This window comes from Lampetra planeri, unplaced genomic scaffold, assembly GCF_965212315.1.
Source record: "Lampetra planeri unplaced genomic scaffold, kcLamPlan1.2.h2 scaffold_383, whole genome shotgun sequence".
Classification (NCBI taxonomy): Eukaryota; Metazoa; Chordata; class Hyperoartia; order Petromyzontiformes; family Petromyzontidae; genus Lampetra; species Lampetra planeri.
In genome coordinates this window covers 27,512-53,545 of record NW_027615206.1, presented here as the reverse complement: position 1 = coordinate 53,545, position 26,034 = coordinate 27,512, and the positions used below count along the sequence as shown (strand labels likewise).

At 42.5% G+C, this 26,034-nt stretch overlaps 1 protein-coding gene across 1 annotated transcript in view; it reads left to right on the top strand.

Moving 5' to 3' along the window:
* Positions 1–2,750: 2,750 nt before the first annotated feature.
* LOC144741011 (protein enabled homolog) overlaps positions 2,751–26,034 on the top strand; it is a 39,257-nt gene continuing 15,973 nt past the window's right edge. The window contains 5 exon segments of the mRNA XM_078623706.1: positions 2,751–2,842; positions 9,565–9,682; positions 9,684–9,731; positions 11,879–12,056; positions 22,109–22,181. Of these exon segments, the coding sequence (XP_078479832.1) occupies positions 2,751–2,842; positions 9,565–9,682; positions 9,684–9,731; positions 11,879–12,056; positions 22,109–22,181 (509 nt within the window).

The window sequence follows — 26,034 nt, the reverse complement described above, 5'->3', positions numbered from 1 at the left end:
TTCAGTCCACCTCGCTGATGAACTTGTTTCATCAAAGGTTCAAGTATTCAATTCAAGTATTGAATTTCTTACTGTATTAGAAAACAAATAATTATAATGTATATATATTTATATATGTATATATATTTATATATGTATATATATTTATATAACTGTGGCTGAAGACAAACGACAAGACACTGATGCGCGTTACAGGTCAAAGACATCGGCCCTGATGGGCTCCAGCCTGCTGAAAGTCACTTTCATTGTCTGAGACTGAAGTTACAGTAGATGTCATGTTGGGAATATCTGTGCTAATGTTTATTCCTAAACGCTGGGAGGGAGAATCAGTCGACGTGTGACAAACTGTTCTGGTCGTAGACCTTTACTCCGCCGCCGCCTGTCCTCCGGGGCACGTGCTGCCTCTTCCTATATATAAAAACTCAAGTTAATAGTTGTTTGTGTTCTCTCAGAAGCTCGTTTTAGGGCTCACCAGTAGTTGTGTAACCAGTAATCATATGCTGTCTGAAAATGTGGTTTAAACAGTTGTTCTCAGGCTTTAAATATCTTTGGAGTTAATAACTGGGATCGCATCATTAACCAGAGTTTGAGGGAAAATAGATTTTTTTTCATTTAAAGCCCACAACTTCATGCCAGTTTCTTTTTAAATCTTTCTCAGACTAATTAAAAGGTGTTTATGTGTGTAGATGAGCAACGCGTCAGTAATGTGGCGTTGAGAGGGACTCAATTAAGCATCCCATTGCCTTGGAGCAGCAGTGTGCGTGTTGATGTGCTGTGCACAGAGCTCTCCTCCAGCCATGGTTGTTCCAACCCCTGAGAGTTGGTACAGCCTTCGCTTGCAGCCCTGTCAGTGTAAATCTGTGCGTTTGTGTGTGTGTGTGTGTGTGTGTGTGTGTGTGTGTGTGTGTGTGAGAGAGGGTGTGTGTGTCAATATCCTCTGTGTCCTCCCCTCAAAACACTGAACACTCCAGAGCCTCAACGTGTTCGCTGACATGAAGTCGTATTGTGATGGATTTCATTCCTGTGGAGCCAAAAGAACGCCACCATCATCAGTACTATTTGAACAAATATATGTAACCCCAACTGTAATTCTCTAAACTCTGTTAAACTCTCTATCAATACAACATGCAGATTTCTTCAGCTGACGATGTCCATTTTTCAACATTACGCAACCGTAGATATAAGTTTCAGCAGTTGTCACCGCAGACAGTCGACACATGGCCACCAGGGACAGTTTTCAACCTGAGAGAGGCTGGTGTTTGTTACTGTCGTCCCCACAGAGGAAGAAACAGACTCCAGTGGAATGTAACATACATTGAAGAAGACAGAGACTGATGAGGTGTCATTTGTTCACCGTGTAGAAGATAAGAAAGATGTTAAAATTTGAATTATAACTTCCATTTGTGTGGAATATTAGAAATAATGTGGATGCTAAAAAGTCATGTCAGTCATATCAGTTGCTTTGGTATTTAGGGGAGAACATTTGCATCTCCAGCTCCTCTGTGGGGAAATATCCCAAAGATTTATTGATAACAGTCGTCTTACTTTATCAGTGATAAATGCATTTCACATTTTCACTACATCATTGCTGTAATTGATTATAGTGACTCAATTTCACTCAATTTCTTATATACAGAACGAAAACTAGATAAAAAAGCTGGTCATTGAGCTCCTAACTAACCACAGGCTCCTAACTTACCCCAAGTCTCGATACATAGATGCTGTCTCACCAGAATGTTGAGCTAAACTTGTCAGATGGCAGTGCTTTTGAGTTGGATTTCCGGTGCCTCTTCCAGTCTGAACTGAGCATTTGTGTTTTTATTTGTTGTATATTTACTGCTGAGATGGGGGTGAATTAGAGGCAACGACGCATTCCTTCACTTTAAAGGCACCGTGTTTACATTGTGAATCCAAAGCCTGTCGCAGAGTGAGTCGAGCTGTGAAAAAAGGACAATCCCTCGTGTTAGAACATGTTGGACAGATTCTTCCTCCTGCCAGTGCCACCAAACATCACTAATTTGGCTGCTAATTGAACCAAAACTATATTCATCCTTACGTGTGAGAGAGAGAGACACATGAGTTGGGTGGGAGTGAAGCAAGTCGGAGGTGGAGGGAGTGGATGAAAGCGGAGCGAGGAGCTGCAAGGGAGGAAGGGAGGGAGCTGTGGATGGACGACAGACGGCGAGATCAAGTCAGAGGGAAGAGGTAGCAGAGGCAGCAGAGGGAACAATAGAGCCCGAGAAGGAAGCACCCACCCCCACCGCTGCTCCTTGAACCTTTCTGAGCCGTGCTGGGCTGCGTCGTGCCACTGTGGTGATTCCCCCTGACGGCGTCCACCACAGAGCCCAGGGAGCCTGTTGCCTGGATACCCCTGTTGTCGCCACAGCGGATGAGGGTTGAGCTGAGTGTGTTCAGTGCAGCTGTTTGGATGGCTCCCCCGCTTCCTCACTCGCTGCCAGAGCATGTGTGAATAAGAGAGGAATCACCCTGGTACAGTGGCTTCGCCCCGAGGAGGAGGTGGGAGGCTGGGGGTGGTTGGTGGTGGAGCGGGGGGGGCCGACTGCTTTGACGAAGAAGAAAGCGGGTTTGTGCATCTAGAGAAACCAGAGAGATTACCTTGACTATTGAGCGAATTGAGAGACGGCGAGGAGGGGGGTGGGTTGTGTGGGGAAGGAGAGGGGAGAAGTAGCTGAGGCTTGTGGAGGTGAGGTGTGGGGGCTGGCTGGCTTGGTCCAACAGGAAGTGGAGCCATGGAGGTCCAGTCCTCTGGTCCACAGTCCAAAGCCTTCAGCTTCATGGTCGCTCACAGATGTGTGCTGGCCTCCAAAATGGACATCTACCGGTACGTACCCGCTGATCGTTTTCATCATTAGAGTATTTATCTCTGTGCCCTTTAAACTCCTCATGATTTTAATCGATGTGTTTGTATTTGAGGTTTGAAAAATACGTTAGCATAGAATTAAACAGTTGTACCTCCTCTCCTGTCTGCTCTTACAGAGGAAACTAATGATTATGTTCTTATTAAGATCTTGTACTCTGAAATTTCATGGAGCTGGAACGAATACATGTTTGTATTGGATCGACCACTAAAGAGATAAATTACCAATAGATAGCAGAAACAAGTCAGTGTGGATGTATTTTCATTAAACTAAATGTGGAAAAACCAAAAACATAGTGTTTCAGGACATTGGTGCTGTCTTGTCATTGTGTCGTCCTGTTCTGTCCCAACCTGAAGCAGCTAAATATGATTACACATCATTGTTTGTGTCTTTTTCCACAATGTTGCAATGCTGCAGGATGAATTAGACTTTGATACAAAAGTCACAACATTTCTTACAGTGGACAAATGTCTCATTCACATGTGAGTTTATGTCAAAGCAACAGTGTTCCCCAAAATTGTATGAACCTTTCAGGACGTTTGACCTCCATTCTCAAACCGGTGTATACAGTGGTTCATTTGAAAAGTTGACTTGTTAGTTTCCATGGCGATATACGAGCAGTGAAGTGCTGGCTTTGGTCCAGACGTCTTCTCTGGTCAATATGACCCCTGTGTGTGCTTGAATGGATGCGTGAGGTCACTCTTGTTAAAATTGCCAGGCTGCTACTTAACACACTGCGAACACCCTCTGTGTATGTGTGTTTGTGTGTGTGTGTGTGAAAGAGAGTGAGTATTAACATGTGAAACGAAATCAAACAACAGCCTTTTTAGGTCCTATCCATCTTTTTTTGTGAAATCGGATGAAACTGTTTGTGATCGTCTCTTCTTGGTCCGCACACCCGCTTGTTTACCTTGCTGCATTTGTCTATTTAGTGTGTTGTTGTTGTATTCTTCAGAAACGTTGCTTCAGTGCAGTAACATAGTCTGACTGCGACAGAGTTCTGTATCCCTGTAGAAGACAGCGAGGCTGCAACATCATCATGCCGCTGTCGGTACGCGTCAGATTGTTGTCTTCCATCATCGTTTTACCTTTACTGAAAGACAATGTGAACCGAACTTGATGCTGCAGAAAATGTGTTTTACGGAGAAGTCACTGCTGAATTTTGTCTGCTGCCTTTTGAACTGAGGTAGCACCGGTCTGAATATTATGAATATTTTGATTATGAACAGATATATTTTAGACAGATGGATTCTTTATTCATCTCCAATAGAATTTCAGTTTTCCAGAGGCTTGACAAGAATATAGACACAGGGGCATGCAGGATTCAGAAAGTGAAAAAATACAATAAAACAGACTAAATAGAAGTATAAAATACTATAAAATGAACTATTTAAATAAGAAATGCACTCAGTAGCATCAAATTATGAATAAAATGTAAGGTGTGGGTGCAACACTATGTCCTTCATATGGATCTCATAACATCATTATAAATAATTTAGCCAGTATATGTGTGGATAAACAGTATACACATATACATACATATTATTGGATGGGGTCAGGAGGTTGACTCCTGACCAGTGTTATTGTCTCTCTCTGGTTAGACTGGATTAGATTAAATTATTGTCATTTGAACGCAACAATCAACAGCATCTTGACATGTGACAAGAAGGGTTTGAAATGAGCGTCACATTCCCCCGCTGCCGTCTCATCTACAAGTCAGTGGCACTCTCTGAATGGGTTGACAGCCATTTGTAACCCAAACGAGCTGTTTTATTGAGTGAAAGGACAGGCGGGCTGGTTCAGGGGATTCCCACCCTGCTCTTCAGGAGTTGGTTACCATGCCATTGAAAAGGCCAGAGTCATTAAAGGGGACAAGGGAGGACACACCACCTGTGGATCCTTCCACTGGGACCTACTTCTTCACAGAGCTAATGGTGTCTGAGCACCTCATTGAATCCAAGAGGATTCTGGGTCGACCAGCTACTTATTAAAGCAGCCAGGTGCTTGAATGGGACATTCAATGGTCCAGGTAATTACCATGCACTAATGTTTTACACCATAATGACCCTAATGGCCTGCTGTACATGCTGGGAAATAATTAAAGACATAAAGACACAACTAGATTTTATTGTACAACTCTCAGCCAGTGGGAATAATAATATCTCTGGAAGTGAAACAATAACAGTGAACAGTGAAGAGCAGCGACAGCACAATATTCCTAGTAAGAAAACACTGAAAAAGCAGCTTTACTCTCATATCCTGAAAGCAGCTTGTCCAAATCTGTATCACATTTCTTTAGTCTACTGAACACAGAGTAAGTAAACGTAATGACTCTGGACTGTGGATGCAGCTGAAGCCACTCATCACTGCTTTCATGTGTAGTTGATGTGAAGCGCTTTGTGACCGATTAATGGGATGAACCTGTAAATCATAGCAGCATTCGGCTGCAGGTGGCGGCCACAGTCTGACCTTTGTTCACACACACACACACACACACTCACACACACACACACTCACACACTCTCCATCACTGATTTATATATAACCATTGTGATGACGGCTCCTTTGTCACACCTCAGGTGTTTTTTTTACCACTATCATCGGTCTCTCTCCCTCCCGCCATCTGGTCGAGTACATGACTCATACTGGTGAGCGGTGGGTATTTTCTCATGGCTCCATTAGCCACTCAGTGAGGTGGAGAGAAAATAACCTTCGCGTCAAAATATTTATTTCTATTTTTGACCAAAAAATACATTTATTTTTTTTTCAGTATTTATAGCTGCAGTCGCTCCATGACTTTACCACAGACTTTACCACTGTCTCATTCATGAGCTATCAGAGACTCAGGGTGACCAGAAAAATGAGAACCCGGGTGTCCCAATATGTTGCAGAACACAAAAAAGGGATGGTGGATTGTAGAGTTTGTTCTTGTTGGTAATGAATCATGAAATTAATGTAATGAAACATGATCACATTCAACTCACTGTATTCTAATTACAGTTGTTATTAATAACCATCCAATGGGAACACAGAATGAAATAGCGCCACTGCAAGGACTATGTTCTTGCTCATCTTCATTGTTTCAGCAACAGAACATCATCACCTTGACAAAGTATCTTATTTCTCAAACAGGAATCTGAGGCTCTAAAACGTGTCAGTGATTTTCTGCTTGAAGATCTTGCCCGATACCTGCAGATAAACCTGGGACTCTCTATCATCTGTAGAGCCTCCGCAGCTCCTTCCTTCCTGCTGCTGATCACTTCCATATGGGCTGGAAGCATGTCGCAGCACTGCACCATCAGCAACAGCTGACGAATAAGATAGAAAAGGAGGCTGGGGGTGTTTGGCAGGAAGAGAGCGATGAATGGTTGGAGGAGGCTGGAGAGAGCCGGCGGTATACAACATCAGACCGTGAGAGTTAAAGATTAGCTGCCGAGGAGAAGCGTGCAGATGTGGAAGCTCCCTGGAGCTCCTTCATCCTGATGCTCCTTCCTCCAGGCCCAATACAGCTGCATTTCTCAGGAACAAACTTTGAGGTTCATCAGTCCGTGCTCCTCTCTGGTCCACGTTCTCTGCTGGAACTCACCCTGCATTCTGTGCAGGCTTCTTTCATGTGTTTTTTTTGTTTCAGCTCCACAGGATTAATCATCCTCCTCCAGCTCAGAAATAGCTGACGTTGGCCTTTCGCAGCACAGCGAGTGTTTATTGTTGTCAGCGTCTTGAACCTAATTAGGTCAAATTGCATAATGCAATGTCAATGTAGAACAAGATGGAGAGGCAAGAACAGGAAGTTGGAATCTTCTGCAGCCTGAATTCTCAATGCCTCAATGATCCTCCTGAGAAAATAACGAATGCTGCATTCACACACTTTTGTAGAAATTCTTGTCGGTCATGCTTTGTTTATTGTGGACTACTATATCACCGCTGTCCACTGTTTTCCATTTTCCGTTTTTATTTTATTTTGAAAGTCAATCAAAGTGACACTTGATGGACTCTCTACTACAGTTTTACTACAGTAACTCTCTAGTTATATTTTATTATGGTAACTTCTGTTTGACAAAACATTTCTGGGGGTTTGTTAGATTGATGGAAGAAGGGAGATGGTTTGGGTTTGTTTCTATTTTAAGAAGTCGGTCGGTTGGTTATGTAACATTGGTTTATCAACAGAGAAATTAGTCACCATTTCCAGCTGTAGAAACGAAACAGTGAGTAAGTTCAGTAATCTCCAGTGTTTTATAACAAAGATCGAAATGAGAAGTCGACTGAAAGATTCAAATGAGAAGTAGAATGAACCATTGTCATTATCCGTCTATCATATGGAGTAATGACATTTACAGTTATTCAGTTTCTTCACATTTGTCAGTAAGAAGTATGGCTCATCATTTTATCAAAGATCCACTGACACCTTTCTCACCCAACCGGAATCATGTCACTGGTCCAGGCAGGACGTGACATCATGGCGGGCGAAGTGCCTGGAGCTGCTAGGAACCTATTAGAAGTCAGACCCTCATTAACATTAATGAAGCAGATGAAAATATCCCATTTTTTCCATTTCTATTCTCGTCTGAGCTGCAGATTCTTCTGTGTCCTTCCACCCCGTTGTATAGATAGATATCTGAACATGATTACTGTAGTTTGAAAGCAACAGTATCTGATGTAGGTAATGTCATAAAATATCGATGATACACATTACTGGCTATACTGTTCTTACTATTAAATTCTGGTCTTACTTTGATTTCGTAGTTAAATGTTGCCATGATTAAGTTGTGTCCTTAGATCCTTTGTCTTTAGCGCCTCTGTTCTGTTTAAATAATAGTGAAAAATGTGTTTGGATACAGAATCTACCAAGGTATTTTAGATTTAAGGGTCCCTGCGGAGCAGAATCTGGTCAAATGAGGATCTTCTGCGTCTTGAGAGTCAATGTCTAGAACATGAAGGAGTCTGAATGTGCACACAGGAGACACATGTTTCACAGCTGAAGAAGATTCAGTCTTTTCCCACCATCTGCTCACAAACCCAGAGAGAAATGGAGGCTTTTTTTTAGCATAGCTGTAAACCAAATTTATGCTTGACATTGACACGAGTAAATTCTTATCTTTCTTTCATTTTTATTTGTGAGTTTAAATAACACAAGATGTGTCCCCTGTTGAAGGTGTGTCCCTGTCTTCCCTTTCACTGTGGCACTTTCACTGACTTCAACCTGCAGTTTTTACACTTCTCCGTCTCCTTATCTACTCATCTGCTGATATTGCAGTGACACAGAAAACCTGTCCTGCTGATGTGTTCTCTGGCATTCACAGTCACAGGAGAAGTCATAGCATGAATAATTGATTGTTCCCTCCCTGCAGTCTGTCACTTCTTTTGCATAGAGACGCTGCTCATCGTTAGACGAGCACACTGTGGGTGTTACATTACACATAAAACACAGTCGTCTGCTGCAGATTGTGCATTTACTGAGACATAAATAGATCTTTACACACATTCTTCACATCTCATGTAGAAGAGGCCAAAACGTTCAACAGTTTCAACATTTCCAGTTGAAACATGCAAGGCAAAATTAGCATAACATAACTTTATGACAGCAATGCGAAAGCACCAGTTTCCAGTCCACACTGCACACACATAGACTTAAATCAGTGTCAGTCAAAGAACATGTTGATAATGTCAACGCTGTACATGGGCATCACCATCATATATTAGGAAATAAAGAGTTGTTTGGACCCCTCATCTCCCACTTTATGGAAAGGATTTGATTCCTATCATGAATTACCCACATCAACACAGTCCACTCCGTGTTTTCCACGTTTCCCCATATACACACATGGAGTATCCAGAACATCAAAGGACTTTTCTTAGCAGTTACCTGGGCAATGTGATAATGCAGTAACATTGTTAACATGTCCCAGATAGGATATTACGTGGTTTCCAACAGCGTTAATTTGACAGACGAGATGGGTATAAGGAGCCTTTTTTTACAAAGAAGGGGAAAGTAAGTCAGACTAGCACTCATAGCTAAAGTTAGACCGTCACAAAGCTCCATCTGATAGTACAGCATTCGAGCTAGCACAGTTGTCAACCTCAAACACGTGGTGTTCGTGAGAGTGTGAGTGAGAACTGCAAAAGCACAAATTTGAAAAGTACCATGGCTGTTTTTCATTCCACAAAATGTCAATTTTGGATGCTTATGACATCTTTTACTTTGCGCTAAGTGAGCTTTCATCAGAAATGCTTTTGCTAGCCCACGTTGGTAAGGTAGGCTACACGGTTAGCCTCTTTGAATACCGAACGCTTTCATAAACAGCTGGGGCCAGTTCCAGGAAGCACGTTTAAGATTTGTTAATCCTGAGGAACCGAGGAAAACGGTCGAATTTTCCTTGTTTCAGAGTTACTGATAAACTAAATTAAAACAATTGAAACCTGAAAGATGTTTGGTTTGATTTATGAGCAATTTTCTTCATTTCAGGATTAACAAACTCAGGGTATTTACAAAACCTGCTTTCTGGAACGGGTCCCTGGAAACATACTGTTCAGACTTGACAATATGTCAGTATAAAGAGGAAGTCAAGGAATGAATGCCGATCCCTTCCCTCCTTCAGCCCTGACTGACTCCACGTTGGACCATATGAACAGACTGTTTGGCTGCAGGTCCTGGAAATGACATTTTCTGTGTCTTCTCTCCCTGCAGTGAACAGAGTATCTGCCAGGCACGAGCCGCTGTAATGGTCTATGACGATGCCAATAAGAAGTGGGTCCCGGCTGGTGGTTCCACAGGCTTCAGTAGAGTTCACATCTACCACCACACAAGGCAATAACGCCTTCCGTGTCGTTGGCCGAAAGATCCAAGATCATCAGGTCAGTGGATACGCGGTTGCTGGGGAATGTCCTCAAGTCTAAAACACAGTTATAGCTGATATAAAAGAAATTCAGTCAGTGCCTGATATGTTCAGTTCTGAATCTCACTGTCGGACACAAACTGAATAGAAAAATACAGTTTCCAAAAACAGTGCTGTTGAATTTTCATTGACAGCAGTCAGGTGTTCACAGCGATTACACATTACTATAGTGTTTGTACTAGCTGGGAGGTTGTTTGTTTTTAGAGTGCTAGCATGCTCATGCTAGCATACTGACATTTATGAACATAATACTACAAACTCCAATCAGCTGCAGTTTAACCTATGTTTTTATAACTGATAACAGGAACTCCAGGAATACATGTAGATAGATAAATATAAGGCCTACAGCCAATAAAAATGATATGAAATAGAAATATTATATTAGAATATATAATCTATGTTAGAAGACAATAATATGTGAAATACGAATTTGTCACATGTGGCAACTGATATAACCAAATATAAAAAATGTAGTGTTCAGGTTATTCTTTTTGCGACAGAAAAGAGACAGTAAAAGTAAAAGAACAAAGAATGACAGAAATATGAGAAAATGGAAAAGGTCTTTTTCAAATATTATTTCAAATAATTTAATTTACCTTATATAATATGTTCTGGCACATTCACTCATTAAGTCATTCTTCAGTGTTCCTGTGTAACGGGAATAAATTGGACGCCAGTGACGGAAACGGCTCTGTTTTCCTTCACACTTCCACCTCCGAGCTGTGTGTCGCTGCTTTCTTAGGAGCCACGTTTCATATGTTTGTTTTTTTGTCCAACAAGCATCTTATTACACCACCTCGATTCCTTCTCACGCCTGGTTTAATACTTTGTCCATCAGCAATAAGTCACCCCCCCGAAGCCAGAGACGTTATAATAATCACAGGGAGAACTTCTTGCAGGGTTAAATAAATCATGGAACGGCTCGACTTTACCATAAACTATCAGACTGGGCACAGGTTCGTGTTTATTGGCTCGTCCCAGAGCGGTATAATGAAATATTGACCAACCGCAGGGGCCTCGTAAAATAAACGTGGCCTCACTCTCTTATTAGTCTGCATATGAGATGACACAGTGATTAGAAGATTAAGCCGCATTACAAATCTTTTTCGGGGTGTTTTGTTTTTTATCAGATCAACAGCGAACGCGTCGGATATCATCCCCCCATGTCAGTGTGCCAACATTTGCAGATTATGACGCAGATATAGACGCCAACGGCTAAAGCAACTTTTCACACTCTGTGTTGGGGGGTTGAGGAGTGAAAAGAGGGAAAGCTGCTCTTGGCGCAGCCCCTCAGGCTCCCAGTTTGAGAGCCACTTCTGTCGGAATAACTCACAGCCCTGTTCCTTCTTGCCTGTGCTTTTTGCCTGTGGACACTAAAAACTTTGGTTGACACCTAAAAAGCAGCTTTAAAACTAAGCAGAGTCAGAGGTTCACTGCAGTAGTGGGAGGATGCAGCCTCCCATTACTGGACAGGATTGGCAAGTCAATATTTTGTCACTTTTTCTAGCATTACTTGACATTTACTCTTTTTTTTTTTTTTTTACTGATAGTTGATACTTTCCTTGCTCTGAGCCGATAATAAAATTGTCGATTAAAAAATGTGTTGGTCACAGAGAGAAACGTGACCATCAACACAAAAATGAGACGCCATTTTTAAATGACGGCAGTGGCAATGCACCAACCGATCGGTCTTCTTCGTCTCATGCTAATTTAACAAGGCTGATGTGTGCAAAACTAAACATGGTCCATCTTCAAGTTCCAGATGTTTCTATGTCCTCTCTGTCCTCTGTTAAACAACATCACAGCAGTTTTGTGTTTAGGAGGGTGACGGTTTCAGGGCGGGACAGATTTGTGTCATGAATTGTGTTTTAGTTGTTCACAGTGATGCTTTCTCCTATATCTACTTGAGGTTTATCTCTAGTTAAAAGCAAGAGTAAAACAGTTTAAGATTTGTCTTAAAATATTTAAAGAGCTGGTTACCCTGATGTCTTCAGGAAGTGTTTTCCACAGCGTTGGACCATAACAAACAAGTGGTTAATTACTTATTTTCCTACATAGTGTAATATTCACAATCACACAGTAACCGGGCTTCATCTCACTCTCCAGGTAGTGATAAACTGTGCCATTCCCAAGGGGCTGAAGTACAACCAGGCCACACAGACCTTCCACCAGTGGCGTGATGCCCGACAGGTCTATGGCCTAAACTTTGGCAGCAAGGAGGACGCCAACGTATTTGCTAGTGCCATGATGCACGCGCTGGAAGTGCTCAACTCCCAGGAAGCAGGTAAGCTGCTTCGAAACCACGTGCCCTGGTTTGTTCATCTGTTGTAAAGCAGCTGTTACCAGTTACTTGTGACCTTGTCGGTTATTATGGAGTTACACAATAATTACACAGTTGTTTCCAGCACCAAAGATTAATGATTCATATCAGACAGTTATAGATCATGTATGAAACCTTGTCTGAATAAGCAGAGTGATTTGCGGTCAGAGGTTGATGGTTCATGTGGAGCAAATCAGGAGTGCTGCATGACTCACATGACACACACATTCAGTGGAATTCAGCTCTGCCACAAATATTCTGCAGCTGTATCTTTGCCACAACTTTGGTTTTCTGAATCATTCACTCATTATCTGAGCTCCATCCTCTGCGGCAGAAACACAGCCTGAGCATGATTCCCCAGCTGACTGCAAAACATAACCAAGGAGTTAATGCTCGGATTCTGACCCCAAAAGAGAACCGTTCGCGTGAGCTACCATGTTTAAGCCTCCTCTCCTTTTTTATCATCCTGTTTTTAATCCAACAAAGCCAGAGTGGAGGATCTAATTTCAACTTCCTTGTATTTGTGCAGTGATGCTGCACCGTGACCTGCCGTGCCCCGCATCCTCTCCTCTCTGTTCTCCTGTCTCCTCCTCTCTAAGTCGTGCCTCTCGTCACACTCTAATCCCATCCAGTAATTAGCCTCATAGCAATGCACCTTCCCATGCTAATGCAGCAAAGATTTGTCTGTGTGCATGTGTGAGAGGGTAAGGGAAGTGTTGACTAAAATCTGACGAAATGACTGGAGAAGAGTTCCAATGATGGAGGCTCCTTTGTTTGTTGGTTTGTGTGTCAGAATCTATTACAACCAGACAGGATTTGTTCCCCTCATTTCCTGCTCCCACTTTGTCTCAAACACTCATCTAATTACTGGTAATTGAAAAGTCATTAAACGTCAAATGGAGCAGACCGCTGAATGTGGTATGTTTATTAAAAAAAAGTCAAATCAAACATCTTGCAGCATCTCGGTACCTCTGCTCCTGAAAGCTCAGACTACTTGCACAAAAAAACAACAGCATTTGGAGAGGACAGGCCTCCACTCTGGTTTTGTTCACTGCAAACTCTTGTGAAAATATAATCTCCTTACTAGAGGTAACTCAGCAAGTTGCAGCTGAACAGTGTGGAAACAACACAAAAATAAGACTGTATTTAATAATACTGGATCCAGATCATGTCTCATGCTTTCATTTTTCCTTGTCCAACACACAGTATTTTTAACAGACAGTATATTTTTACTTTATTTTGTTTTTTTTAAATGCAATCAGTAGTTTTTTGTGTGAAGTTGCAGACAAACATGTCACCAAAACAGTTTCTTTGGTGGAGGTAACATTTGAATGAAAGCAGCACTTCCAGAGACCTCAGTGCATCAGGACACATTTATAAGTATTGAAGCTTGTTTAGTTGACACATTGATTACTGTCAACATCACAGTCCATCTCTCTCCACAGCCAACGGTCTCATATCTTGGCTCCTCCCAGTTCCTTTTTACTGTCACTACCTCCTTCTCACAGTCCTCCGTCCCTTCCCTTGTCCCCTTCTCCATACTTCCTCTCTCAGTGCGGCAGTAAGTCTTCCACCCTCAGCTACTGTATTTCTGTCCTGACAGCTGCTTCTCAGTGGCGCCTGCGGCCGTCGCGGTCTTCTGGTCCCCCTCCATCACTCACTCAGTGGGTGTCACATCCCGCCACATATCAGCTATCAAAATTAAATAACACGTTAATCGTTTTAGATTGACATGTGGATTTATAGCTCATATTTCTGATAATGATTCCAGGGCCTCAGCTCAGTCTCAGCTCTTTGTTACCTACATGTGGTTTATCTCAGTGTAACTAATAATTGACAGTTTAAAAAGCGCAATAAGTGATCGTTGTTTCTTGAATCACTGACCTCTTCCAGGCAATGATGCCGACATAAATCACATGGTTCTGAACCGCAGCCAGTGACAGAGTTAAATGGACCAGGACAAACTGCTGGATCAGCACAGCTGTTTCTATATTTAATAGCTTCATTAAACTTCATTGTTTATGCCAGACGACATGATAGACTTGCCTTTTCCGATGGTCAGCATGTCAGATCAAGCAATTGGAGTGGCATAAAGTCTTGTAGTATGGCCCCAGCCAATCAAATAAGCATTTTGCATGATGCTGATTAACGATGCAGGAACAAAATAGACAGGAAAATTAAAAAAAAAAGATCATCAATCAAACTGACATCAATATTGGACATGTGTTTGCCTTAACACCATAGCACATTCAGATAAAAATCCAGTGCATGTCTGGTTCTAGTATAGGAGGGTACAGGGAGTGCAAGTGTGTGTACTTGAGCCTGCGTATGTGTGTGTGTGTGTGTGACAGAGACTGGAGGGCTCAGTTGTCATTTCTGCTGTGTTTTTCACTGGCGTGCAGAAGCAGCACAGGGTGGTGTAAATGTGCTGACAGATATGGATGTCGATGACAAAGCCACAGTCAAATCACAGCACGTTCCTCTGGGGATCAGTCAGTGTGACTATGATCAATGTGTTTTTCAGTCACTGATGACATGTTACATCTGAACGCCATGTGAAAACCATGTGAAAGCAGGTGATGACCTTTGCTCTCGGGCCACCTGTTCCCCTCTGTCTTCCCGCTGAGTTAGAAAAAGCTGGAAAAGCACTAACAACACAGGTCATGTGTCGTCTGTCTTCCCCAACTCTATTAAACTCCTCATTTCATTTAAACCTGCAGCTGCTTCGATATTTCTCATAACTTCAGTTGTTACTGGGAGAGAAGAAGCTCTTAGCTGCTAGTGATCCACTGAAGGTGGATCAAATCGGTTTTCTTGCACATAAGCAGGTGAATGAATCAGAACTGTTCAATCATGTCAGATATGAAACCATGCACTGTTAAATAAGGCAGTCTGCTGTAAATCGTTCTGTTCGTGTATCTGAGGTACACATTCAGCAGGAAAAGGTCTGGCACATGCGCACCAGGTCAGTCGCATCATGTTCTGGTAAGCAGGGTACCAACACGCTTCAGATAGATTGTGTTTATTTATTTGTGGTCCTGTTTTTGCGATAGAAGGCAGGAGGATATGTACAGGAGGATCTTAGTGGTGTTTAGGTTCCACTGAGCTCCTGACCTTCTGTCCATTCATAGAGGATGAAAGAGGGGGGGGGGGGAACAGTGAACAACAGAGACATAAACATATACAAGAACGAAGAGTTCAGCAGCAACCAATACAGGGTCAGAAAAACAACACTGTCCCAGCCTGACCTTTGTCGGCTGCCAGCAGCTCACTGCAACACGCTGTGTTGAAAAGGCTGCAGGAGGAATGTGAGAGGACGAGCCCCCATCGGTCGGTGGGAACGGGTGACGTGCAGATGAATGTCTGTTCTGTCCTTGTGCTTGGTTCGTGTCTCATGTATTAAACAGACAACATGTAACATGGCTGTTCTTTGCAGATGCTTTACACCCATGACACCTGATAATGAACTAGAAAAACACTGAGACCAAAGACTGCCAGGCAGCTCATTTCCACCATGTTGTGACTTCAACCCAATATTTGTTACGTTTTGATTTACGCAAAATATTAATCTACCAACCTTAATGTGAATTTCTCTTGGGAGACGAATAGAATATCTAATATCTAAAATTAGTCAATGACAATAGATTGCTTGACCAAGAAAACATCGCCTTACCATTTGGAAATACATTAGACAAAATTCACCATGTGTGTTTTTATGTTAAAGTGTCAATTATCAGCATTTCCTGAAAAAGTCATTAAAATCTGATCGTAACTTTTTGAGTTATTTGACTAACTAGACAGACAAACGCCGGCAAAATTATAACCTCCTTATAAGGTAATATAGCGGCAAAGACTGCGGCCTCAGCTGGCAGAGGTTTGTCTCAACACTGACGTAAAAGTGTTGCTAACTGGAGTTCAGCATTTATTCTGTTGTTGCTTCATGCCATCTGTATGCCATGTGTTCCTCAGTGGGAGGAGGAGCAGGAGCTGAAACCTGAGAGAACTTCTTCATCCCTTAGAAACAGCCTGGACAGAAGGACTCTGCAGGTCATATGATTGACAGCGTTTGGAACAACACACTGTCAACAGGACGCCTCAGCAGTCTGCCATGTGTCTTTGGCTCATTCCATCATCGGACTGCCCCCCTGCCCTACTCCTGTTTTGTCTGGTTAGATGGTGACACTGCTGGACAGTCTGCTGAACACCAAGACTAGAAGGCTTGAAAATAAAGAAGTCGATGTAAGAGGTGTTAAAGAAGGGAATTATGAAGTTCTGGCGAGTGTCCTCAGAGTTCTCCACAGAGATGCCCTCTGCAGCGACAGTTCACAGATTTGTCCGGGATCAGCAGAAGATCAGTCGAGCTCAGATCGTCCTCAGGAGTGAGTAAGAACAGCTGTCAGAGGGGAGAGTGTGTGTGTTTCTAGTTTGTTCTTTGTTTATGATCCGGTCCAGCTTCTGACCTTTGTGAACATCTGGCTTTGGGCCTGTGGTGACACAAAATCATCTGTTGAAGGAGAATTTTTGGGATCTTCTGTCATTCACTGACCACAGAACAGTATACTATATATAAAAAATAATAGTACCTTCACTCATACAGAAGTCTGAACTATCAACTTAGTGGTGTTCATTAAAACAGTGGTGTGGGTGTAGGTTATTATGTAGGATAAAATAATTCAGTTTCTGTGCCGGCTTTATAAGATTGACGCTATGACAGCTCGGCAAAACTAACATAGACATAGATATCCTTTTCATTCTGCATGTAACAAATGCCCGTCAGGACATTTGAAGGCTGGAGCCCTCTGCAGATCCTCCTCATCAGTCATCTGATGCTGTAAGATCAGAACGACGCCGTGCCAGCTGCTATGAGCGTTCACAGGCAGTACGGAGGTTGGTTCTTGTATTTCCTGCAAAAAAATCTCTGTGCTTCAAACTATAGTAATCCTGATGGATCAAATACGTGAATTAAATCAAATCGTTTTCAAGCAGCAGCTCATCGTTTAAAATAATCTGGTGTTTTCTGAAGCTGATGAACCGATTTGTCCACTTCCTGTCCTTCTCTCCATCACATCCTCCACTGTCATTCTATAGTCTGTTCATCTTACTGTGCGTCTGCAGTGTCCTCTGCTGTCGACTGGCACATACAGATACGTGGCAGATTTGTGTTTCTACCAGACATTTCCGGTGAAGTGAAAGTGTTCTGTTTTATTAAGCCAATACTAAAATCCTTTGCTGTTGCTGTATGTTCAGGTTATGAATGTGTTAGTATTTAGTGGTGTTTACTGCCAGAGGCTTTGATCACATGACATGTGGCCGCATTCCATTAAGCGTTTCGTTGGTTGGTCTTGTATCAGCTGTATGTGTGATAGTTGTCAGAGGTGAGTATACCAGACAAAGAATGAGGATAAATACATGAGCTACTGTACATATCTGCTCGATGTGTGAGTCATTGAACACAGTCAGTGACCAAGCCTGGACCAATCCCGCATCAGCGTCAGTTTGAAAGAGCAGCTATTTCAAATAGTTCCTAGTGGGAATCATTGTCATGTGACCATAGTCCAAAGTCCAAACCTATAGATTTTACAATGATGTCTGTTCAGAGTCATTTGTGTTTAAATGGGGGTGTGTAATCGAGCCCTTGTTGCTGGGAAGATCTGAATCTATAAGTGCACGTTAGCAGGATGTCCGTTGGAGGATTTAGGATCATATCTCCTGTGTCAGATGTTCTCACTGGGCGTCAAATGTCAAATTGAGGTGAGCGGAAATATGTGTGTGTGCATGTGTATTTATATAGAAGAGAGGTGGAGGTTGGTGCAGTTCTCGACATCCGGACTCCCCTGACACCCTAAATGATCATTCAAATGTAGGACACATGGTAGTGGATCAAATTCCAACACTTTAATATGTTAATTAACGTTCTTTAAATAAGACGAGGTCCCATCATAGATGTTGAGTTGGTTTTGTCTTTTGTCTTCAGTTCTACTTTTTGAAGTTAGTATGTGATGATGAAACTATGATGAAATGTTCCTTTTCCTGGACTCTCCACTGATCTAACATGCCTCCTCTGCTTTAGAATTTGTGGATTTTTGTCAGAAAAGTTTAAGAATTCACACAAAAACATCCCTGTATCCTGTCAAACATACTCCTGAAAGTCATAAGGAAGCTGACATGACGCCAGTGTAGTTTAAAAGTGATGAATCAGTATGCAGAGGGTGCACAGAGGGTTCAGGTACGGATGAACACGGAAGAATGGATGGTGCACTGGACGAAGACTGACTATGAAATCTGTGCCAGAAGCCCAATTTTAGATGTCTCCTAACATAATGGTTATTGATGGAGCTCAAAGAGCCATTTACCCCCCATCTTTGAAACACTGTCGTCAGCAGGATGAATTCAATGGAGCTGCAAAAGCAGCCGAGAAGCCAGCGGACAGGCACAGTACAAATTCATTTCTTAATAACTTTCTCGTTGCCTGTCTTCTGAACTGTCTTCTGACCTTTTTTTAGTTGTGACCTCTTCAGTGTAAACTGATCTGACCCAGGCACACGACCAAAGCTCCATGTTTAACTATAGATGCTGTCGTTTTTACCCGACAACAGCCTGCGGACGCCATGACCTCACTGGGTTCATGTGGTATGTGGAATGCTGTAATCCAGCGATGTCAGCTCGCTTGTCGAAATAAACCTGGATGTAGGCGCCAGGTTAACTTTGACTGACAACTGGAATTTTCCTGGATGGGAGTGACTCGTGATACCATCAGATCATTTGATCAGAGGGGAGTGTCATTTATAACCAGTGGGGTGGTGGACGGAATGGACTGATGATAGTGTGTGGGTGGATGGATGGATGGATGGTGGATGATCAGAGGATGGATGGACAATGACCCCTTCCTCCACCCCCGTCATCCACTCACTGTTGACACGCTCTCAAACAACGGACATTGTTTTTTCCAGCCTCCTGTCTGTCTGCTTCACTCTCCTGTATTTAAAGAGGTTGTTCATTCGTTTTTTTCCTAATTAAGTCATCCACTAAATAAAACAACACAAGTGTGACACAAAATATTGGCAGAGGTGAAGCACTGAGGTGAAGCAGCTCTTTATCTGAACTGTGGCTGTGATTATCAACTGATTTTTTTTGTGTTTCCAGCTTTAAACTCACGATCAAACTGAACTGACTGAAAGAAAATGGACAGAAATGGAAATTGCTGAATCAAACAGTGGTCTATCAATTATTATTCCCTTGTTGTGGTTTATCTGATCTTGAACAACAATAACAAATACAAATAAAGCAGCATTTGTCCACATTTATATAAAAACCATAGTCCTTTACTGAGCTCAAAATATCATCATCAGCCAAAAAATTGACTCCTGGAACCGACATAGATTTCATTCTGTGATAGAACCAGACCAGAAACCTCTGACATTAAATCTTTGGACGTCATCAGCTAGTAAAAGATCTTATTATTTTTATTATATGGGAGGAGGTGGACATACATGACATGAAATGCAGTTTAACTGATCTTTTGTAGAAATTTAATTTAGATAGGAATGTGATATAGACCCGATTGAGCTATAACCTCTGTCCCTCCTCTGTCATCCCTCCATCCATTAGTCCACTCATTCTGACCGTAATGTGCAGCAGCAGCAGCAGCATTGTGTCCTTCTGTCTGTATCCAACATATGAATAATAGATCCCTTCCAGGAAGTCCAAACCTTACGACCAGCCCATCCGCTGGCGTCCCACCACATCTCTCTCTCTCTCTCTCTCTCTCTCTCTCTCTCTCTCCTTTCTCCTGTCACTGTCTTTCATGCTTTGTTTCCTCCTTGTTCTTCATCTCTTCTTTTGCTTTGCCAATCTCCATCTTTCTGTCTCATCATCTTTTGTGTCCATCCCTCCCTCTCCCTCTCCATCCCTCCCTCCTCTCTTTTTGTTTCCCTCCTTTACATTTATACCTAATGGGAAGCGCCCACACCCGCCACGATCACAGACGACAAAGAAACTTGACCAGGCTGCAGCGGCAGAGAAGACTCCATATTTTATTCAGAAATCTTTTCATAATCTCCTCTCAGTGGAACATGAGTTCATGCAGAGCTGAGTCACAGGAAATTGCGAGCTCAGCTCTGGTTTTGTGTGCGAGCGCCCAGGATTGTAGTGGGACTGCCGGGCTGCTGGGGGGAGCTGGCAGCGCTGTGGTAATTTTCACTGAGACCTGGGTCAGACTGGGCCCCACACCGACTGTGGTGCTACGTCTGCTGCCAGAGGAGGCCGACGCTGCCGTCATGTACGTAGACACCAGAGAGGAGCTTTTTCTCTTTGGGTGAATGTTTCAGACAGTGAGAGACAATACGTGTTTAATGGCTTTATTTAAAGGGCAACACCTCTTGTTGGGCCACGTGTAGTGTTTCGTGCACGTGAGTTAATGACCCAGTTGTTTGGTTCAACAAGAGGTCATTTTAACCCTTTAAGCCCTAATTTTTCAGGCCTCTGCTCAAAAATTACATACCCATAATAAAAAAAGAGTATCTGTGAAACCATTAGGTCTATTTGAATAAGTATAATTAAAACTAAGAGAAAAGTAGAGAAATACTACAACCGTAGTTCGACAAAGCGATTTGACTTTTTGCTGTTCTTTGGCTGTTCTGGCTGATGCTTTGATGTTAGAGAACTTTGATGGCTATGCTTTGAATCTGTGGACTGTCTGCTTTCATTTTAGGGGTTGTTTGTGTGTTTTGAATGAAGTTCCACACCGGTAGAGGCAGAAATGTGGCGAGTGTGTTGATTCGGTGGGGCCACATGGATTTTGATATTTCATAATTCATTTAGTTGGTGATTGGGTCATGTCAGAATGACATATATTATTGTAGCCCAGCTGCTGTTTAATTTGATGTGCAACATTACTATATTCTTCTGATTAGTGCTTTGCTGCCGCCCTGTCCTGCTGTTCTCTCTTGTCTCTGTCGTTTGCACAGAAGCTCTATTGGAGCCGACGCTAACACGGTTACACCCACCGGTAGCTGAAAATGGACACGAGAGACTGCATCGGCAGTCATTGTTCACATCTGTAGATACCAGCTGCCTTCATGTTCTTCACCTGTCAGGTTTATTTATATAGCACTTTAAAAACAACAGCAGGGGACACAAATGCTGTACATTAACATCTTAAGAAAGTTTTTGTGAAGTAAATCACATCCCATCTTCTTCCAAACAGGGTGGAATCACAATGAGCAGCACAAAGTACTTTTTGAGCTTTAATGGGAGTTAGGGATGAAGAGAGATGTTCTATAGTCTCAATTTAAACAACCCACATCTTTTCAACCAATGTTTTTCTATAACTTTGACATTCATCTTCTATTTGGGGATACAGAAGCAAATGTTTTCTACTATTACTGAAATTTTTGCCTGACTCACACTTTCATCTCATGGTTAACTAAATCTACTCAGTCATAAATATGCATCAAACAGTCTTAAAAAAAATCTAGTAACTACCTGAAAAAGAGAGAATTTATTAAATGTGGGAGTTGTATGTTGAGTTAAATATGTTGCAGACTTGACAATGAAGATGACTTTATGGTGTAAATAAGTTTCCTGTAAGTGTCTGCTTCAGCTCCTGGTTCAATTTGTTTCACTGTCAGACGGGAAGAAAGATATGTCATGTACGGAATGAACACAGAGATTCAGTTCTTTGAGTGTTCTGTTCTCAGAAGTACCCAAACCTATTTGTTCGTCTTCTGGAGAAATGCCATCGCCAACAACAGCATTCTAAGCGTCTGAGCATGTTGGTATTCAGGAGCTGCTGTCAGCCTGGCAGCAGGTTTTATCTCCCCATGGCTCCATCTGTGCTCACAGTCCACACCAGGGTGAATACTAATGTTCTCTGCATCCACGGTCATAATCGTTGAATTGAACTGTGATTCTGTATTTGGGATGCAGAAGAAGCAAGCTCATGTGTTTCAGAATGTGTTTGCTTCAGAGCTCATAAAGGTCCATGTGTTTAACAGCGGGACTGTCGCCCTCTACAGGTCCCACATTGCCCAGGCAGACCCCCCAGGTTCAGAATGGCCCCACACCGGAGGAAATGGACCTGCAGAGAAGGTAAGGACCACAAGATTGCTTTAAGACAAAGCAGATACATTTGAACATCTGTTCTTTGTTCATCTGTGTGTTACTTCATCTCTCTCGCTGTGCACTGTCTGTGGATTCTGGTGCTGTGTGGGTGTGGGTGTGTCCTCCTGGTCTCCCACAAATCAGTGGGTTTCCATGTCAGCATTAACTGATTTTTACCATGGACTATAAATGTCTCGGTAGGTTTGGAGTTCTTTAAACACTGTTATCACGTTAGCTGGAGTCACGTGATTATTTACGATTATTAATATATTATTTTAGCCACATGAAAATAAGGACTAGCTGTACAAGTTTCAAGTAGTTCTGTGTAAAGAATAACATAATTGTGAATGGGATGATGGTATTTGAATCCCCGCAAATGGTGAAAATCATGATTATTTCCTTTACAACGGTGTGAACGTCTGTGTCGGCTCTGATTGGCTGAGTCTGCCTCTCACCCAGGGTCGGCTGGGACTTGCTCCAGCTTCGCGTCACCCTGCGCTGGATGAGTATGGTAAACAGATGGACGGAGCACTGACTCTGTCAGTTTGAAATGAGAGTGTTGGAGCGGAGAGACGTGAACAGTCTTGTTTTTCTTCCCCTTACATGGCCACTTGTTCCTTCAGCTGATAATGTGTCTTTGGAACACATCTCACACGCACTCCCTCTTACTCACACACAGTCGTAAATACACACAGCTGCTTTAGTCACCAGTAATTTTGGTGAAGTCTGTTAATAGTTTTTATTTTAACTGTTACTTTGTTACTGGTTGGTTTGGCTACATTTTGTCGCAGAGATATGAATTTGTCATATTTGACATTAGATGTTATTTTCAACATACTACACAATGATACTATTCGCAACTTTTCTTACTTCATTTTCATAAAAAAAATTCAATACTTTTAAGGTGATGTACTGTACAAACACAGCGAAAGCAGCAAATTCCAAAAAATTGATGTCATCTGCCAGAATAGGCGAAGAACTCAGCTGCTTACATGGACTGAAAACCATAACGGAAAAATAAACTTCAAGGAATCAGCAGGGTGGAAGTGCAAAAGTGTAAAAATTACATTGTCACTGTCGGATGCTGTGAAGTCGTTCACGGCGACAGACTATGTGATTTTAGGAGAAGATCTGTTCAATTGATCAGTTTGTTATGGTGCTATTGGTTGTGGTGTCATGACATTTGGAACAAGCTGTCAGATCATTGTGTCTCTTCATCTGTTCAGAAACACAACCAGAGTGAGGTCCCTCAGCAGTGTTATTACATCATATTTATACACCATTGTAAAATCCATCATGCTCTCTCTCGGTCAGCCTGTAGTAATCGGTTTGCTCTCTCTCTCTCTGACTTTGTGTAGTAAAACATTCTTGGAGGGTGAGTCACTGCGTCCCGTGTTCTTGGATGTGGGTCCAACAGACTGTGGTGGTCAGAGTGGTTAAACTCTCCTTTATTACTCCAACTCCTCCAGTTCTTCCTTCTTCCCTCTGTGTTCTCACTGTTTGCCTTCGTCTGCCTCCATTTGCGTCCTTTCCCTCTCACTTCGTTCTCTCTGCTGCCGTCACGCTCCAACGTAGTGACAGATTATAAGTCAGTGACTGAGCTTGTCAAACTTCAAACTTCATGTCAGCAACGAGAGATGGAGAGAGAGTGCTGAATGAACAGAGCAGAGTGAGAACAGGAGGAGAAAAACAAAGCCTGGCGATGGAAGGAGGAGAAATGTTTGGTCTTTTTACAGTAACATAAGCTTTGAAACAGTCTATTAGCTGACAACATTCACAGGTTGTTTTACAACAACATCTGTTTCACATGAATCCAGCAGTTGTTGGTAACTGGACATAAAAGAACATATATAATGTTTGTAACAGAAATACGTCTGGCTGACGTCTGTTTGAGCTAGAAAAGACTAGGTCTGTTTATTTATTTATTTGGATCCCCATTGATTGCTATCAAAGGTACCAAATTTTCTTCCTGGGGTCCAAAGAAGTAAAATACATCACAATACAAACCAATATACTCCAACTAGAAAGCAATCAACAGCAATAATCCGACTGATATCAATAAAACAATGTCAGTGACAAAATGAACCTACAGACCAAGTCGTTCACAGATGGCTGCAGGAGCGAAGAGCACATCTGAGGCTAAAGGAAATGTCAAACATTCAAGTTAAAGTTTGATGTCTCCATCTCCATTGATCCATCCAGGGACCTTCTCACTATGAAGAGACAGTGCTAACCACTGCACCTCCGTGTCGCCCGGCTAGGTCGACCATATTAGGAATATTTTTGCAAATGATGTTGATGAAGTTCTCAGTGAAATTCTCCGTCTATCAGTAATTTGTATAAAACGTGCTGTGCAGTCTAAGAACGGATGCTTGTGTATCTTTTCTTTCACATGTTTCTCTGTCATACTTCATTTCTGTAGGAATGTGTCCCAATGGACCTTGCAGCCTGAAATGCAGATGGAGCATAAAGAAAGGCTTGAAGACAAAGATGAGTGACTTTCCAACACTCCTCCTTCCTTTATGCCTCATTAAAGGCAGCTAACTGACCAATGAATGGACACATTCATCCTCTAGTGCTCACTCATCAGTGTGTCTGCAGCTGCCTCTGCAGCTGCCTTGTGCTCACTGGAGGGCAAAAAAATATTGAGAGTATTCACCTTTGAAATGGGATTTTCCACAGAATTGCACAATGGGAGGAAAATCTCTATTTCTCCATCTCCATCTGAGACTGATGGAGGCAGGAGGGACTCAGCCGGGCTGTGACCCCTCTGCAGCTGATCGACTGAATACTCATCTCCTATGAGCAGATTGACGAATGTTTGCAGGGAGAGAGCACTGATCAATCACCTGTCAAGAGATGCAGGGTGCTACCCTCCGATTAAAATGACACGAGCAGCTGGAAATAATAGGCCCGCAGTATAAATAGCTGCCACAGCGCGTGGGAGCAATTGAGTGTGTGTCGGGGGTGTGTTTGGGAGAAAACGCGTGGTATTGTATATATGTATAGTGAATGAAAGTGAAGATAAAGAAACGGGAGGAGGGATAAAAGACGTCATTGTGGGTGTTCAGCTGTTAATGTTCAGCTGCTGGTGTGAAGATGGAAACATTAGCCGCTGCTAATGACAACATGTGCTCTGTTGTCGCCAACACGTGTTGACCTCTGCACGTAGTATCAGATGACAGTTGTGGGTATAAACACACAAACACACTGTTAGAGCCAGTTTGCTCACTTGGCGTTAGCACGGGTTTGGGTTTAATGTTAGTAGGACACACGACACATGGTGAGTAATGTGTGTTGAGTGGATCATTCACTGGAGTTGGTCCATATGGTTCATCTGGGCTCCGATCCATCCTGTCAACATCCCCTGGTTCTCCAAGCCAATCAGGAAAGCCACTAAGTCCAGCTGGCCAACAGATTTCACAACACAGTGTCCCAAGACAATTAGCGCAATTGTAACACAAAGCAGAATAAGTAACTATTCTGTAATTAATCTGTGACAGAGAACTTCTTAAGTTATGATTAGGCACTAAATGGGGACGACCCAGGAGTTCCGGAAGCATTCAGTCATTTTCATTTTGTTTAAATGAAATTGTGTAAAATTGATCATATTTATCTCTGAACTTCTTTTAACTTCCTGTCAAACTGGAATATTTGAGCAACATCACAAAACTTTCATCCTGTTTTTTGTTTGGTGATAGTTTCTCCATCCAATGGGCTCAGGTTGTGAAGTCAGTCGAAGTAAGTTGTTGCAAAGCGGAATGGAATATGTATGCTAATGCATGTATGTGTGTGCTGGGATCCAGGCTTTGCTGCCACCCACGCTCCCCTGGCAACGGTT